Source organism: Taeniopygia guttata, chromosome 1 (genome assembly GCF_048771995.1).
Source record: "Taeniopygia guttata chromosome 1, bTaeGut7.mat, whole genome shotgun sequence".
NCBI classification, from domain to species: Eukaryota; Metazoa; Chordata; class Aves; order Passeriformes; family Estrildidae; genus Taeniopygia; species Taeniopygia guttata.
The window spans coordinates 94,097,203-94,114,658 of record NC_133024.1 but is presented as its reverse complement, the minus strand read 5'-3'; the positions used below and the strand labels follow the sequence as shown (position 1 = coordinate 94,114,658).

The window sequence follows — 17,456 nt, the reverse complement described above, 5'->3', positions numbered from 1 at the left end:
TTGGGAAAACCACTACCCTCCTCCCCTGCACCCAAAAGAAAAAAACAACTAAACCCCTTCTTTTACCATATGCCTAACTCATTAGGGGTTGATGAAAAATCCTTACAGGGTTGCTATTCTGTTTCCCAATGTGAACTGTATATGTTCAGTAAGGCCATGTTTAAAGTTTTTTGTCAAATATCTACTGAATATATTGCACAAACTAGAAGAGCTAGAGAGGAATGCATTTTAGTTTTAGTCCATATATTCTAGATAATCAATTCATATTCACATGTACTGAGCTTTATGACAAAAATTGCACGCTTTTTTTTTTCCACAGCTGGTTCAATGAAGACAGCTTTGGTGAGGCACAAACAACCTCTGTATTTCAGTGATTTTCCTACTAGTAGATGAGCATCTTTCGCTCAAAGATGGCTTTATCTTTGGACTCTATCTGTCTGCCAGAGCTTTTTACTTCTTGCTAGTATATATATATATATATACATATAGATAACTTAATATATACTATTTAGCTCAGATGCCACTGGAAAACATAGTTTTGAATCTCTTGGAAATACTGTGGGTTTTCACTATGGAAAAGTATAGCTAAAGTTATTTGTTACTCATCTTTTAATCTAGGTACTTTCAGATTAACTGCCTAGTAGGATTATCAAAAGTATATGCAGAAAATTTTTCTGAAGTTTTTAAGGAAAGACCTTGCTTGAGCCCCTGTGGGTTGGTTCATCCTGCATACCAGAAATTTGTTTTCAAATTTCGTGTGCAAATTAGTTATTTTAGGTTCTCAATGCAATTTACAGGAATAATTTAGTGTTTTGGGATGCAATTGACCTTTTTGAAGGTTTTCTTCAGAAGGAGATTAAGCACTTGTGATTAATGAATAAATGAATTTGATTGAGTGAAACTAGATCTTGGTCAGTTTAGATTGGTCTTTCCTGTTCTAAAACCTGTCTGAGACACCCATATTATTGGTGAAGCAAAGGTCCCTTACAATTTATTCCTTTATTGTTATTTCTGTTTACGTAAAGTTACAGGTCTTGTTTTAAGGTAAAGGACTCCTCTTTTCATGGTTTACAGTTCTTAATGTTTGAGTACCTGCATTATTCTCAAACACATTTTCCTTATGAAGCTGTGGGATTGTTGGATGTCTGATATACTTGAGTGCCACTGATAGTCTAGAATCTAGCCTTAATTTTAGGTTATTATTGTACCTATCAGAGCCCTGAATCATTAGACTGTATTCCTTTCTGAACTTTTGCATGCTAACACATTTGTCAGGTTTTCGTGGGTTATTGGTGTCAAAAAATTTCATTGTTCTATCCAACATTGTCATTCAGTGGTTTTAGGTGTATTTAAAAAATATCAACTACTCATTTTTGATGTATGCAAATTGTTATGTATGAAAGAAATTGAGTATTTTATATGCTAATGACTTCCAAGTACATTCTATGTAAGACATCCTTTTGAAGAAATGTGTGGAGGAGTTTTACAGGATTTTCAATTATTCTGAATGTAAAAGGGGTGAAAAAAATACAAGGGGTATAGCATCTATTTGAAATAATTATAATAGATATGTTTTACTGTGGCTGCAGACTGTCATCTCTTATTCCTTTGGATGTTTTGATAAGCAGAAAACAGTGGAGATGTGCCTAACTTTTTTGGGACTGGTGAAATGCAATGTAGAATACTTACATTTAAAGGTCTAAGTTTACAATATAATCACTGGAAACTTCATATGTATTTCAGAAGGAAAAACTCCACATGTTGCCTGTTAAATACACACAAGACATAAAATTTAAACTTCCAAAAGCACCAACAAAACCAGCAGCTTTCATTTCTAGCTAACACTGAAGATTTTAAACCCCCTACTCTTTTTGGAATTATGAATTGCAGTATGAAAATTTGGAAGCAGAAGACTAGCTTCATTATTTATAATAATAGGTGACCACATTATATAATTCTAATGACCAATAATTCTGTTTCAATATTTTACTGAAGTATACCAATGAAGGGAATAGCTAATATAGCGGTTGTAGCAGCATAGGTCTCTCCATTCAGAAGCAAATTTTAATATTTCTCACATGAAAAGGCTAAAGAATATATATGAATTTATTTTTTTAAAATTCAAACTCATGTTAAAAAACATTTTTCAAATGAAATATTTTCAGGTTCTAATAAAAATAGAATTTGTGCAGGTATATGTTCATGTATTTTTCAACTTGTGTCAATGTTTGGTGCTTTTTATTATCTAAAAAAGACTGCATGTGTCCACTTGATAATCTTGATGGCCTTAATGTAGACCTTTTTTTTTTTAATTAGTGGTTTTTAAAAAATGAAACAAATGCAAACTCAAATTATTTTAAGAATGAAAAAAAGGTCATCTGTAATGTTATTTTACTGTGAACAACTCTCACTAGAATACCCTCTCTGGGAGGGTTTTTTTGAGGGCATACATTGCAGGTGGATTCTTGAGTGAAATACTAGCATTTTTTCATGCACCAGTAAGCAGGTAGTGATAATCCCTGTTCACAGTTGGAAGTGCTTACATGGCAAGAATCTAATTTCAAAACCTTATGAGCTGTGTTTTCTACAAAGATTTTTTTCTTGATATTTTAACTTCATTTTCAACTCCTGAGACTATTAAAAAAAAAAAAATTAACTAATTCAAAGTTAAAAGCTCTACCTAAAAACTCCTGTAAGTGTTAAGAGCTGTATTTAAAAACAACAAGCATTTGCTCTGATATCCTTTTGTTTACTGAGGAAATATAAAAATTAAATTATTAACTAAAATCAGATGATAACTACAGCTCAACAGGTAATTATCACTTAGCTATCTATGAGTCTCAATTGCATTTTAGACATGTGAATAGGAAAAAAAAAGGAGAAAGAACTGCAAACTGCAATGCTTTTAAGTGTTTATGATTCAAATTATATATTACGGGAAGATTTCATTTATTTGTAAAAAATTCAAATTTTTACTTGCATTCAGAATACCTTTGTTAGCATATTTACCTGTGGTTGGAAAAAAATTTATACATTAGGGAAATATTGATGAAAAATAACATACACAACATTTAGAGTTTTCAGTACTGAAAAAAAACATGGATTTTATTGCTGCATGGGTTTTTCACCAACGGGGTCTTTTGAGTTATTTTTCAAAACTTTTGAAGATCAGGCCACTTAGGTGGTTCCTGGTGTGAGCTTACACTTTGTCATTATCGTTCCAGCTTCTAACTTCTGCACACGTGTTTTTCAGGAGTCTGTGTGTACTCAGAGAAGTGTTTCTACAAATATTTTAAAGCACTGTGCAGCAACTCCAAGTTACCGGATCAGTACACGTCCTCACGTGCCATGATAGGGCTGTTCAGCCCTACAGAGGCTGGTGCTTTGCTCAGGCAGAAAGTCCTCTGAGACCTGAACCATGGTCTTTGCAGAGCACTACAATGCAGTATGTGACCTACCAGTTTGGTCAGAGTTGGCATTGTTTCACTGTGAGACTCAGGGTGTATCAGCACTTCCTAGAGTTTTTTGAGGTAAAATTTGTTTTGTGGTTTGCAAAGTGACAGTAATTTTGTGTTTGTGGAAGAGATTTTTAAAATATGTTTTGCTTTAATGCTCTGCTTGGACCTTGTGATAGTTATTGCTGTCACAAACATGCTCTGATTTATAATTTTCCAGTAGCACCTACCAGCTATTGTCAGAATTGCCTCCCAAATTATGTGTCCAATAGACTGCAGTCAAGTATGAGACAGCAAGTATGAGACTTGGATATGTGGACTGACTTCTGTAGTTTACTGATCTCATGAGAACTTTTCTTGACTTCGAAGGGCTGGATCAATCTCTTAGCTTCTGCTCAAAGCAACTGTAGCCTTTCTTCAATTTTTAACACTGAAATAGTAAAAGTCCAACATATTCATAGCTCATTTACTCATGAATATCTTTATTCTTCCAAGTAACAGCAGGGTAGACAAAAGCAATTGACTTCTCAACCAGATAAATGGAAAGAGTAGAGATATTGTACACATGACAATCATAAATTTGGGGTTGTTATGACCTGTAATCAACAGCATATGATATAACCTATTGCTATGGCAGGCAGGAGATCTAAAGATGACTGACAGCCTAGAGCAAGTAAGATCTAGTTGAAAACAGAATGTTCTAAATACAGAACAATGACTCTATATATAGCCCTACAGTGAGAGAAATCTTTTCATTTCTTCTTCTGATAGAAGACAAGAGATGATTTATTTGACTTTTGGGAAGCTTTAGAATCTTCGGCAAATATTCCAAGACACAGGAAACATTTTAGGCAACTTATTAAGTTAATGTAACGGAGTTTAAATAAATTTACCAACATATTGATTTCCTTGACTGGGGAAATGTGAAGGTTCTTATTATTATTGTGTTTGTTATTTGCTTGTTTAAGTAATTATTCTACAATGTCCACTGCTAATTTTAGATTATTCTAAATACAATAGATTCAGTTAGTACATGGAGTGGTAGCTGAGGATTGAGATAATCCATTGTCATGCGTTAATGCTTCTCTTGTGGGTATTCCAGTGACCTCTCATAACTCTTAACCTTTATCTAACATTTGGTACATGGTTCATTCAGCACAATAAAACTATAATGAATGGTTAAGTTGTAATTAATGAATTTAATTTCTTGCATTTGACTCAATTCTTAGTATCTGACCAAAACTCTTACAATACCAAATACATTTACCACACCTTCTGTCAAAATTTCAGGACTCCATGTGGCCTACTGCTGTTTGAGCTGCAGGACTTCACACCATTCAGCTGACAGTAAAGCAATCTGGTAGTGAAGAGGGAGGTTGTACTGCAGGTGCCATGCCCCAGTTGTAGAGGGAACTTAGTTTAGTTTTCGGTCCAGAAAAATCCATGAAAACTCGTGTCACTGCCTCTTTTGTTTCTAGAGATCAGGAATTGGATTGATCACGATCCTTCTCTTGCAGGCTTCTCATGCACTCCCAACATAATAGTAATGCTGGTAGTTGACGCCATCATTGTTGTTCCATCACATTTTATCCCTAAAAAAGGAAACACATTTTAAAATATTTGCCTTTTTTATATATTTTGATTTTGGTAAACTGCCAAAACTTCCCTGAGAAGGGAAAACTGATAGTTTTAAGTGCAGCCTGGAAAAGCCAGAATTGAATTTAATTAGAGGAAGAAAGGTTTCCACTAGAATACTTTTCTCCTCATTGGATTTGAGGGAAGAGGAATTGGAACCTTAGATATAAGTTCTCTGCAATTTTTTCTTGTTGCTCATTGTTACCAAAGTAAATTCTAACTGTATTTAGACTGTAAACCTGGGGTAGGATTTGAAAAAACTGGGGCAGACTCAGCTAAAGACTCAGAATGAGACATGATCAGGAGCAGCTTGGTAGTTACTTTCACACCTCTCTTTCTGTTTACTCCTTCTTAGAGTTATTTTATCACACCACATACACAAAAAGGTAGAGAATTGTGTTTTTATTAGAAGGCCTTGTGATGTAGACAACAGTGGGAATTAAGGCAATAGAGCAATTAAGCTGCAAGCCCAGAGGGGCTCTCATGAACCATGTGCAATTCTTGTGGGTCTCAGATGTGTTTATGTTTGCTCACAAGGTTGTGGTTGCCAAATAGAAACTGAAGTATTTTTCTCTTCTTGTCAAAGAGGCTAAAAGAGGTCGAAGGGTGCCTACATCCCATTTTATATCACTACATTTTTTGTGGTGCTGGAAGAAGATGGAGTTGTTTCTTTTCTGTTCTGACTCTGTGGCTTTCCATTGGTAGGCAGGTAATTCTGTATGATGATTTAAACGAATTAGGAAAAACTTAACATTTTTTCCCTTGTCTCTTGAGGATAGAACACCACCTGGGGATATAGAACTGTAGCAATCCTCATTCTACTTGACTTGAATCAGGGTTTTGCTCAGTTTTCACAAAAGATACTCATTTGACATGTCAGAGATTATAGTTCAAGCTGTTCTTTAGTTGCTAATATTAAATGACACTGCTCCATAAGGAGCAATAATGATCTGTGTAATTAATGAAGTGATTCACTGGCATGAATTAGACATAACCAAACACTGAACATCTGCTATAACCTTTGCAACTGGAGCCTAGCTTGAGTCAGTCATTTTGGTGGCATATTCCATCTGTCTTGAAAAAAAAATTATATGTATTTACGGAAGAACAGAATAACTGACTGAGGCTTGAAGGAACCTGTGGAGATCATTTTCTTAAATCCTATGGTCAAGCAGAGACACCTACAACTGATTATCCAGAACTGTGTCCAGACAATATTTGAGTATCTCCAAGGAGGGGGATCCTACAGCCTCTCAGTAACCTGTGTCAGTGTTTGATCACCCTCACAACTGAAAAGCATTTCCTGATATTCAGAGGAAAATTCCTGTGTTTGTTTGTGGTCATTGCTTCTGGTCCCATTACTGAGCCCCATTCAACACCTGAAATTTTGAACTGAGAAAAGATGAGATTTATATAGAATTCTGTTTAATCAATATTTGAATGCTTCTAATCACACTGATTGTTTTTAAAAATCATCTTATCAGTTTGCTGTTGTACTTTGGGCTTGTTTCTTCCTACTTCCCAGCTTCATCACAAGTTGCTTCTTGTGAAAATACTGCTCATTCTTTTTCACCAATCATTTTGAGACTGGTAAGAGGTTGGAAAAACACATTTCTTGCAGCTTAAATGGGTTCTTGCAGCTTGTGGGTTTTAGTCCATAGGTCAGTGTAGAATGTGGTTGTGTCTGCCCCCAGCTTCTGATCATAATCTCTACAAAGCTCTCAATACCACTTAGAATAAACAAATTATCAAGTACATTCTGGAAGGAGAAGAGACAGTGGCAGGAAAGGAGATATAATATCAGGGTAAACAAAAGGGTAAATGTCTAAATGATCTGAGGCTATAGTCCAGTGATGACACTTCTGTACAATCATTGTGGTTTGGACATTGATTTTTACCTGATGATGTAATGCAAAATGCAGAATGATTGAACCTCATTGTTCTTTCTTTATATAATGCTTTCTACTAGGACGATAGCCATTCTTACTTTATTTCATTTGTGACTGCTAAATTTTAAGACATGTTTTGTGTTAAAACTTCAGTAGGGTAATCTCAAAATTTAGCAAGGTTTGTAAAGAGAGTTACCTCCACTCTGTGGAGTCTGTAATTTTGAGTACTTGGAGTTAAGAAATTTAATGCTTAGATGTATTTCAAAGGTAGTAGTCTGGGCAGAGAAACAGGAAATAAAGGAGTGTTATAAAAAATCAGTGGCAACTAGTTTTCTTTCTTAAGAGATTGTGTGAGTTTATTCTGCTGCAGTGTTTGGTGTGGGTTTATCTTCATGTATTTTTTTCAATCCACATAGTTGTCATGATGGTGACTGAGGAAAGACATATTACGGGCTTAGAAGATGCAGATTTTGGTGATTATGTTATGGATGGAATGATGTCTGCTGGAAGAAGGATATGCTTGTCATTTGTCTGTCATCGTAGGTCCTATCACTGTTGGGTTTTTTTTGCCATGTGAACATTTCATTCACATTGCTAACACTATGTCATGGCATCACAGGGTGCAGAAATGTTAGAGGCTCTGCATGGACAGAAGCAGCGCAGGGGCTGTCAGCCAGGACCTGCCCCCACCCCGGTCAGGAGCAGGATAGCCAAGAGCTCTGGGGCAGCTTCAGCCCCAGGCATCAGGAACCTCTCTGGCGGGTTGGGGCCAGGCTGGGCCATCGGCCGGCTTAGTGAGGCCGGCTTAGTGAGGCCAGGTTAGTGAGGCCAGTTTAGTGAGGCCAGTTTAGTGAGGCCAGTTTAGTGAGGCTGGCTTAGTGAGGCTGGCTTAGTGAGGCTGGCTTAGTGAGGCCAGTTTAGTGAGGCCATTTTAGTGAGGCCAGGTTAGTGAGGCCGGTTTAGTGAAGCCGGCTTAGTGAGGCCAGGTTAGTGAGGCCAGGTTAGTGAGGCCAGTTTAGTGAGGCCAGTTTAGTGAGGCCAGTTTAGTGAGGCTGGCTTAGTGAGGCTGGCTTAGTGAGGCTGGCTTAGTGAGGCCAGCTTAGTGAGGCCAGTTTAGTGAGGCCAGGTTAGTGAGGCCGGTTTAGTGAAGCCGGCTTAGTGAGGCCAGGTTAGTGAGGCCAGGTTAGTGAGGCCGGTTTAGTGAGGCCGGCTTAGTGAGGCCAGTTTAGTGAGGCCAGTTTAGTGAGGCCAGGTTAGTGAGGCCGGTTTAGTGAGGCCGGCTTAGTGAGGCTGTGTCCAGGCAGGGCTGTGGGAGCTGTGCCCGGCTCAGTGGGGCCGTGTCCGGGCAGGGCTGTGGGGAGCTAGGGAGCAGCTCTGCTGCGGCACCTCTAGGCTGGAGCTGATGGGGGTCCAGAGTCCGGGACAGGTCAGGACTGGTGACATCTTCAGGGATGTTCTACGTTGAAAGTGTTTATTCTGGAGAGGCAGTATAGATGGGTCACATTCTATGAAATGCCTTAATGACATTTCACTAATTAGGCTGACATTAGGCTGATTCAGGAGAATTGGTAAACACCACGGAGGTGAAAATGAGTAAGAGCTCAGTTTTCAAGAGAAGAAACTCTCAGAACCTTTGTTGCTGTCAGTCGGGCCCTCGTACTTTGTATCCTTGGTAACTTCCAGTTACATCAACACTGAATGGAGTGTGTGAAAGCCAGCTCACTGGCATAACCAGAAATGACAATTATCTGACACATCATTTACGGAAAGATAAAAACATTTCCACTTACGAGAGAGTTTTCATGTATGAGTTTTTTATTTAATGAATTTTTAGTTATTCCAGTCTTTCTGGCTGTGAAAATTTTAGAACTTTTTCCTGAATCACGAAGGTTTTAAAAAAATCGTAAAGGTGAAAGGTATATTTACTAGTTTGCTCGTACATATAGAGGCATATATAATTTCATCAAAGGTAATTGCTTTACTAGTAATAACTTTGAAATGATAGAGATAATTAACATTACCTCAAGCAGAGCAAGTGTCTTGCTGTAATAGCTGTTTAAGTGCCTTTTCATACATTTCTTGCTGTTAGCTCCTGAAACAGAAATAATATTAAAAGGCCCAAGGAAACTTATATATTTACCTGAAGTGAGGATCACAAGATGATCTGAACTCCATGCCACTGGGTGGATTATTCTGTCTCCTATTCATCCTATTCCCTATCTGCAATCTCTGAATGCTGTACCTTGAGAAGTTTGAGGGCTGTTATGTGGAACTCTTGCTGTTCCATCTGATCTTTAATTTCAATATGTCTCAGCATGGTCTTGAAGCTCTCTCTGGATTTTGTTTCTTTGACTTCAGTTTTGTCCGTAGTATTTTTTTTTTTAATTCAGATTTATCTTTTCCCCTCTGCTTTCCACTGTCTTTCTCCTTTAGCTGTAGCTCATCCTCTTTTCCTCCTCCTCCTTAATCTCAGTCTTGGCCTTTCTCTTATCCATGGTTTGAGATTCAACCTTTTCTTTTGACACAGGGCTGGCACTCTCCCCTTCTTTTTGACCCTAGACTTAACATTTCTTATGTCCTCAGGTTTTTCTGTGCCTCGTTCTACATGCTTTTTTTGGCATTGTTACTTTCTTAGAGTTCGCCTGAGGGGATTTATCATTCCATTTGCCATTCAGAATTTCTTAACATGACAAATTACTCTCTTCTGCATCCTCAGCATTTCTCTGGTCTGTGTTACTGTTTTAGGTCTAGGCTTTATGAGTCTAATTCTTCCTGACTTCTCATAGCAGTTTGCAAATTCTTCAGAAGATTTGTTTAGTTTTGATTCAAAGTGAATCTAAAGTCTTTCTTTCCAGCCTGCTTGTTGTATTTTGGGATTGTTTTGGTTTTGGTTTTTTTTAGTTGTTTTTAGCCTTGTTTTGTTATTTTTTTATCCTCAGCATGGTTTACTTTTTTTCTTGCAAGTTTTCAGGTGTTGACTTGTAGCATTAATTATTAGGTTTGTTTGGAACCTTATTGCACCAACATTGTCATCCTTTTGTCCTTTGTTTTGTAATGAAGTGTGCATCATATTGTATCCAAATATTTATCTTAATTTATTCTCCTCATAAGGAGGAATTTTTAATCTTTTTCTCTGCTGTATCACACAGGATATCTTATTTTTTCATAGATAGTTCAGGATGTTTCTGATGTAGCCCACATGAGAAATTAATCTGTATTGCCAGTTGTATTAGCAAAAATTAATATCCAAATAATTTTGAATGCAAGATGATTTCACAAGAAATGTTAGTACTTTATGGGAAGAATAAGCATCACTGCAAATTCACAACACTTGTTCCTAGCTGCCATCATGCCTTACACATACCTTAATTTCTCCTTCCCATCTGCATCCTGTGGAGGGGGCCTCAGCCTTTCCATTTCTGTGTTACTGCTCCTTTGCTGTTGCTGTTGTATCTTTGGTAGCAGCCCATTTCCTCTGAAGAGCAGTCTCTGTTTATTGTTTGTGTTAGGCTGTTCTGCCTACTTCCTCTGCTCATCTTCGGTCTCTGCTCGACTTTTTCCTGCCCTTAGACCTTGCCAAGATTCATACATTCCAAATCTTTCTTTTTCTTGTAGTTTCTTTTTGAAACCAACCACCTGTTTTGTGGGATATTTTAGTTATTTGTGGCTGAAGATACAGTCCTTCACCTCTGGCTTCAAAGGAGTGTCAGTCTTTTCTCCCTGCTTTCTCTGACTATTGCTACCACAAGGGTATCCTCAGGCAGAAATCAAGAGGTTCAATTATTTAAAACAGAAATAGATGAGCAGGGAATTGTGAAGTATGTATGTCAGAGGTAGAAAGAAGAAACACAGGTTTCACATCTCTTTCTGATCTGCTTGAAGACAAGGACTGTAACTCAGAATATGTACATTGAGAGAGGGTGTGTAGATGAGAGGCTTCCTATCTTCTGATGTGGTGCTTTTGATTAAAGTTGCAAAATGGGTCTGCAATATGGGAGATTTTTTTTCTGGATGAATTTCCTCCCTTTAGGCAAAGAGAGAGTTACTGCCTATTCAGCAAAGGAAAATTACATTTCACTGCCTTTGCATTGTTTGATACTTAATTATATTTAGTCCAAGTAAAGAAATTATGATACCATCACTCATTTCTTGGATAAATCAAAATCATCTTTAGCTCAGCTGGTATAGTTGAAGTGTGGGTTGTTAGTTTTCTAACTGGAAGCCCACGCTCTTTGACTCATGAAGATTATAAGTCTTCTACAATTCAGGATGCCTTTTTTTTCCCCACTAAAATACAAAGGAAGTCTATGGTCAAATTTAGATATTTTGCTTGCATATACTTTAATCAGTTTAAAAAATGTATTTCATTTGCATATCTCCAATATACCTCTAGCTGGTCTGTCTCTGTCTCCTGCTGTGAGATCTACCTCTAGCTAGCTTTCCTCTTCTGAACAGAGCCATCCTCCCAAACTGTCCAGGTAATAAAGTCGAAATAGCATCATCTGTTTACTTGCTATTCTGACTTCCGGACTAGTGATTCTGAGGGACTATCACAGAACTGTCTGCATGCATTTAACCATGCATTTAGCACATGCTGTGATTCTTGAGGTGTCTTGCACAGGACCAGGAGTTGGACTTGATGATCCTGATGGGTCCCTTCCAACTCAGCATATTCTATCACCCATTGTTTAATCACTGATTTTCTTTTTATAGATAAAAAGACCCAAAAATGTAATTGCTCTGAAATATGTCACTAGATATATTTTTTTTTTCCAATTTAACAGTGAGGAGAACTTATTGTGAAAATTTTCAAAAGAAAGAACTTGTCATGAAACTGACTTGAAAATGAAATGAGTATAAACACTGTAAAGGTTACAGGTTTAAAGATGCGTTTAAAGATGCTAAAATTGAATTCAGAAGGGTACATTTTCTTAAAGGGGCTTCATCAATCTAGCTGCTTAAACAGAACTTAATTACAATAGTCCAGTAATTGTGTTGAAGAAATTTGAGCATCAAATACTAAAAAAATGTTTCTAGATTATATTTAGGTATTGCCAGGAGTTGTCAGGAGTTTTGGGAATAGCTGGAGATAATGGGTCATCATGTTCAAAACAGAACAGATTTTTTTTTTATGAGATAGAGATTTTATTTCTCAAGTAGACTAAGATAACTGTACATAGTGACAGAACGTCAGTATTACTGGGTTCTTCTTGTATCACCTATAAAATCATAGACAGTTGTGGTAATTCTTAGAAATTATTCAAATAAGTAAACTTAAACTAGATAACTTTAAAACTAGGGCCATTATAGCATCATCAGATTTAAGTTACAAATGCATCTGTGGAATGGTAAGCAAATCTGTAATAGTTTTTAGAAAAATATGCTTAGAGGGACTGCCAGGTTCCCATAATATTTCTGTTAAAATTTTGTAATTATGAGGAAATCATTTGTCACAGATATGAAAAAAATTAGCTCTTTAAAAAAGGAAAAATTTGTAGACAATGCCTATATTTTGTCTTAGATTGAAGTGCTAGTCTTTTAGGGTGTACCTATGGTTCCTGATAGAAAGGAAGTGCAGTATTTGCTGTTGCTTCTTTTGAAAGCAATTGACTGTTGTAGATATAAAGTCTAAACATGATCTTTAAAGGTACATTGTGGTTTACTAAAATATATAAACTTTGAATTATAACCCTAGTCATCTACAATCAAATTCAGTCTTCCAAGGACAACTAGAAGACAGTGTAAGATAATATGAAGGTGAAAGGGATAGGCACATAGGTACAGAACTAAACTTGGAAAACCTAGTTCCACTAATAGTACCTTCTTCATTTTTTTGCTTTAAAGATGGAGACTAGTTTGGTACTATGGAGAGACAGAAAATGTGATCCCTGTGTTTACCAGTAAATCTGAGTTCTCTTCTCCTCTGTTCTCTCTTCTCCTCTCTTCTATTTTCTCTTCCTGTAGCAGTAATTAAGCTATAAAGAATGCTGAAATAAAGAAATGCAGGTTTAAAATAACTGAGAAGGGAAGCTGTGTTAGCCTTAGTGGTTTTCACTGCCATTGACAGCCATTCCTTAAATACTTCCTTATTTCTTATATCCTAGGTTTAATCACATACTACTGTTGGAGAATTGGAATGGCTGTCAGTCTACATGAGCAGTGAAATCTCCACTAAAAGTGCCACTGTCATATGGAGAGATTTCAGGCATTACCATAGCTTGGGATAAAGATTGTCCTAAACTTCAACATCTGATTCCTCAATGGGTGTGTATCAAAAGCCACAGTGTTGCCAGCCTTCCCCTGCAGCAAGTGTCCAGATGGACACTTTGACAGTTTAGCTAGGGTGATTCACACGTTCCTTGTTCATAAGAAATTCTGATTTTTTTTCCTATTTCACAATTTCTTCTTTTCAGATATGTGTTCACATAGCCATCACTTGGTACTTATTTCCAACTTATAAAGACAGTCATTGTGTTTACACAGAATTGAGGCCTGTGTTTGCAGCTGTTAAAATAAATTGCACTCAGAGGGAATGGTTTGGTTGTAGAGAGTCAAACAATTCATGAGGAAGTATTCATTGTGATTAAAATTGCAGAATGTGTAATCTGTGTGTTGATCAACCTAATGAAAAAAGAATAATTGACAAGAAGTACCTTTAAGAACAATACAGAGAAAAATAGAGTGCATGTTTCCCCTGAAAAATGTGAGGGGATAAGTAAATCCCATAAAGTCTGCTGGCTTTGGAGGGAAGAGAAGTATTTAAGGTATTAAAGTCTAAAATATTAAAATTACCTGGAATACTTTTCTTAACACTGTTAAGGTTTGTGTTTTAAATCAGTGTCTCAAGATACTCTTGACAGAACAGACTGTTGGTAAATACTGTAATTTAATCTATCTAAATAGTAAATCTAACATGGATAGATTATTCAGAAAGAGTCTATCCATTGAAATGTCATTTGAATTATAAACTACAGTTTTCAATTACACATAGGAAAGAATATAAAATAGTAAAATGGCTTTAAAATGTGATTATTTATATTTAAATGAAATTGAATATATTTGTATATATTTGGTTATTGAAATTTTATATTTGTCTATGCATAATATATGTTTAGAGAAATATTTAAATCCAAAGTGTTTTGTCATGATTTCTTCTGTTTCTTGGATTTCAAAGTATATACTTATCTTAGCAGGTTCTCAAAAATGTACACTTTTTTGGTATACAGATTTAAAGACAATTCTGTCTTTGTAGCAGTGATCAATCTGCAAAGAAAAAAATATTGCTAATAATTTTTATGACAGAACTCAATACAATGTGCTTAATGCATTGATTGTGTGGTTATTAATATTGTGATTTCTCTTTCTGTAATCTTGAAAACTAGCATTACAGGTGATTTACTAAACAACTGCTTTTTTTACCATTTTTGATTCATACATATGTATTTCTTTGCTTCATTTACTGAAGAGTACTATGTATTTTGTCCTAACAGGAAAAATTTCTGATGTAACTTAAATGATATCATGCTGCCTCCTGTGGGGGAATGCTGAAGCCGCCTCAAAAATACAACACAGTGGTAAGTACTAAAAGTATGTTCATAACAATTCCTTTTTTCATAAGAATATGTAAAGAAAGATAGCAAGTATCTGTTGCTGGTGTTCTTAAATGTGTTTGAAATATCTTTGCAATATATCCATTTAAAGTGTTTGTTTACCCTGTGTTCATTCAGTGAGACATGGAATACAGTACATTCTAAGCATTAGCACTATGGGCTTACTTATGATAAACATGAATTGTTATGATTTTTCAGCTCTATAAGTATTGAATGATACCAATAAGTTTGTAGTTAAAAGACATGAGATTAATCGTGGTTATTGTGACACTGCTACTCAGTAAGGTTTGGGGGTTCCAGGCCACATTGTACCAGACAGAGCTGTCTGTCTTTGGTTTGCAAGACAAGATTGGGTTCCAGAGTTCTTATGGGGCTGTATTTAAAAAAAGGCTTGGTTGCTGTTTCATACTGTTACAATAAAGATCTATTTTTTCCTCTCAGTTGTTACCAAAATATGAGAGAACATATTTTAATATATAGCATGTACACAGATAACACATATAGTTATATGTATGTGTATATATATGCACACAGATGTATAAATATTCTCTTTACATCAATATGAAATATGGGACAAGGGTTTAATTTAGAAATCTATGCATAGAATATATTCTATTTATAAAACACCTTAATCTAATTACCATTCTTTCATACTGTGCCTGTCACACTGATTAATGAGAAGGGAATGAGATGTACAAGTGACCAGAATAGTTTCTCTGATACAAATTCTTCCTTTTCACTTTATATTATCCATGAACTTTGAAGCAGATGTGACTTTTTCTGTAATCATTGCACCAGCTGTAATACAATGACGTTTCCATTTCACGTTGACACTGGGACCTAAATTCAAGGAGAAGGAATAATAACCTATCTGATGTGATAACAAAGTTGTGAATAAGCAATAATTCAAAGTGTGACAGGTTAGTTATGAAAATCGAGGGTACCATTATGTGAAGTGTAAAATTCAGATAAAGAAAATAACAGCTTTGAAAATTCCTGTAATTTTTTTATCACTGAACCATGTTTATTCCAATTTGTAAGAATTTACATGTAATTGAATAAAAAATACTTTGTGAACAGGGGTCTGTTTAATAGTTTAGTATCTACACTGATTGTGATAATAGTTGAACTCTTAGGAGTTATACAGTGAATAGTACAATATGCATGAGTGCTATACACATAATTCAATTACTTACTCTACTTCAGAGAACTCATGAAATTTTTTTTCAGTAATGAGGCAAGCAGCTGGTATAAAGAATACAAGGCTCATATAAAGCTAAAGTTAAAGTTGAAATAATAACATAATTTCTTTGGAACTAACAATTTGTGACACATTTACCTTGTCTGGTACTAGAATAAGCCACAGCGATTCTCCAAGAAGGGAAATTCTCATCTCTAGATCTATCACAGTATACTGAAATAGAACACAGAAGCTGGGGAGAGGATTTTGAAAGGGAAACTGAGGGATGGAGAAGGTATTTTAGTTTTCTCTGTTTTCTCAGCATTTTTCTTGTTCTTGACAACGCACAGCAGGAAAGTCAGAGAAGAGAGGAAGAAAATGAAGCAAACAAAATTAAAACAGAAAAGTGAGAAAAGTCTATTGATGTCTGGCTTTTAACACACACTGCAAGTTAGTGAACATCAGAAGCCAGCTTTGCCTTTTGAAAATTTCCTTGTTCATGTCAGGTGATAATTGGACTATACATTTAAAAAAAAAAAAAAAGAGATTAGAAAATGAAGTTATAAATCAGCATAAAATTTATTTCTGCTTCTCTGCTTTCTAATTTTCTGAAGTAGCCACAAATATTTGTGTTCAACTCCTAACCCTGAGGTACTCCAACATACACAACAGAAATACAGAAATATTTGTTAATTTCTTATTTTGTCTAGAAAAGGTTTGTATTGAGAATTTTCTCAGGAGAAAAATATAAATGGCTCTGAAGGCCTTCAGAATAATTAATCATCCAAGCCAAACTAACCTTGAAGTTGTATTTTCAGCAGACAATAGGGATCCATTTAGATAAACAGAAGAACAAAAAAATTGTAAAAGATAACTAGGGATGATAGCTTGGGCAGATTCTAACTATGACTTTGGCTATATTGTACTCTTATGTTTAAGAGAAATAGAGAAAGAAATCCCTACATCTTGAACACTTTAACTGCTTACTTGCTATCTTTCTCCTCCATAATTCCAGGATAAAATTCTTCAACATTAGAAACCCATGATTTTTCTCAAGAATAGAAAACATCAATTTATGTTTGGACTATGTGATGTGTGTTTCCTGGCAATGTACCATACAGTATTTAAAACAGAAGCAAAAAAAATGGCCCATGATTTGTCCTCAAATTTTGATTGTGCATCAGAAGTCTAAGTGAGTTTAAATGGTGGGATTTCATCCCAGAATCCCAACCTGACAGCTGAATGTGCAGATGGAGCCCTGTGGTAGTCTGTGAAGCGCTGTGTCGTTCCTTTGATGTAGCCACATAATGTAAGATTCTTGATCATGTTCTCAGACTCTGATCAAACCTTCTGTCTTGTATCATTTATGGTGACAAATGTGAAAGAAAAATAAAGCCTTTATATTAGAAGGCAGGAATACACTATTCTAGTTTAAGTCTTGGGAGTTTTAGGAAACAGATCAACTCTATTCTCTGAGGAAAATCAGAGCACAGTACAATTCTCATTCTTAGGGCTGTCAGCTCTCCTCAGCTTACTTTTCAGCTCTTGGGACAGATAAAAATTTTTGCCTTCCTCTTGTCAGGGTTTATGGCTGTACACGAAAGCACTCTTAGCTGAGCCGTCCAACTTCTGGTAGCAGTGTCTTCAACTCCTCCAGTTTTCCTTTTAGGCTCTCACTGATTTTATA

General features: G+C 35.9%; 1 protein-coding gene across 5 annotated transcripts in view; it reads left to right on the top strand.

The window, feature by feature from the left end:
• The window catches only part of NLGN4X (neuroligin 4 X-linked), a 159,891-nt gene that overhangs the window by 14,285 nt on the left and 128,150 nt on the right, over nucleotides 1–17,456 (top strand). For 4 of the 5 annotated variants that reach the window (XM_012569616.5, XM_030280448.4, XM_072933716.1 and 1 more), the window contains exon 2: nucleotides 14,470–14,553. Coding sequence is in view for 1 of the 5 variants with exons in the window: in XM_072933716.1 (XP_072789817.1) it covers nucleotides 14,493–14,553 (61 nt within the window). In the remaining 4 variants the exon portion in view is untranslated. Of the gene's footprint in view, nucleotides 1–13,083; nucleotides 13,244–14,469; nucleotides 14,554–17,456 lie in introns of all 5 variants that reach the window. The other variant, XM_030280444.4, reaches the window with a different exon arrangement.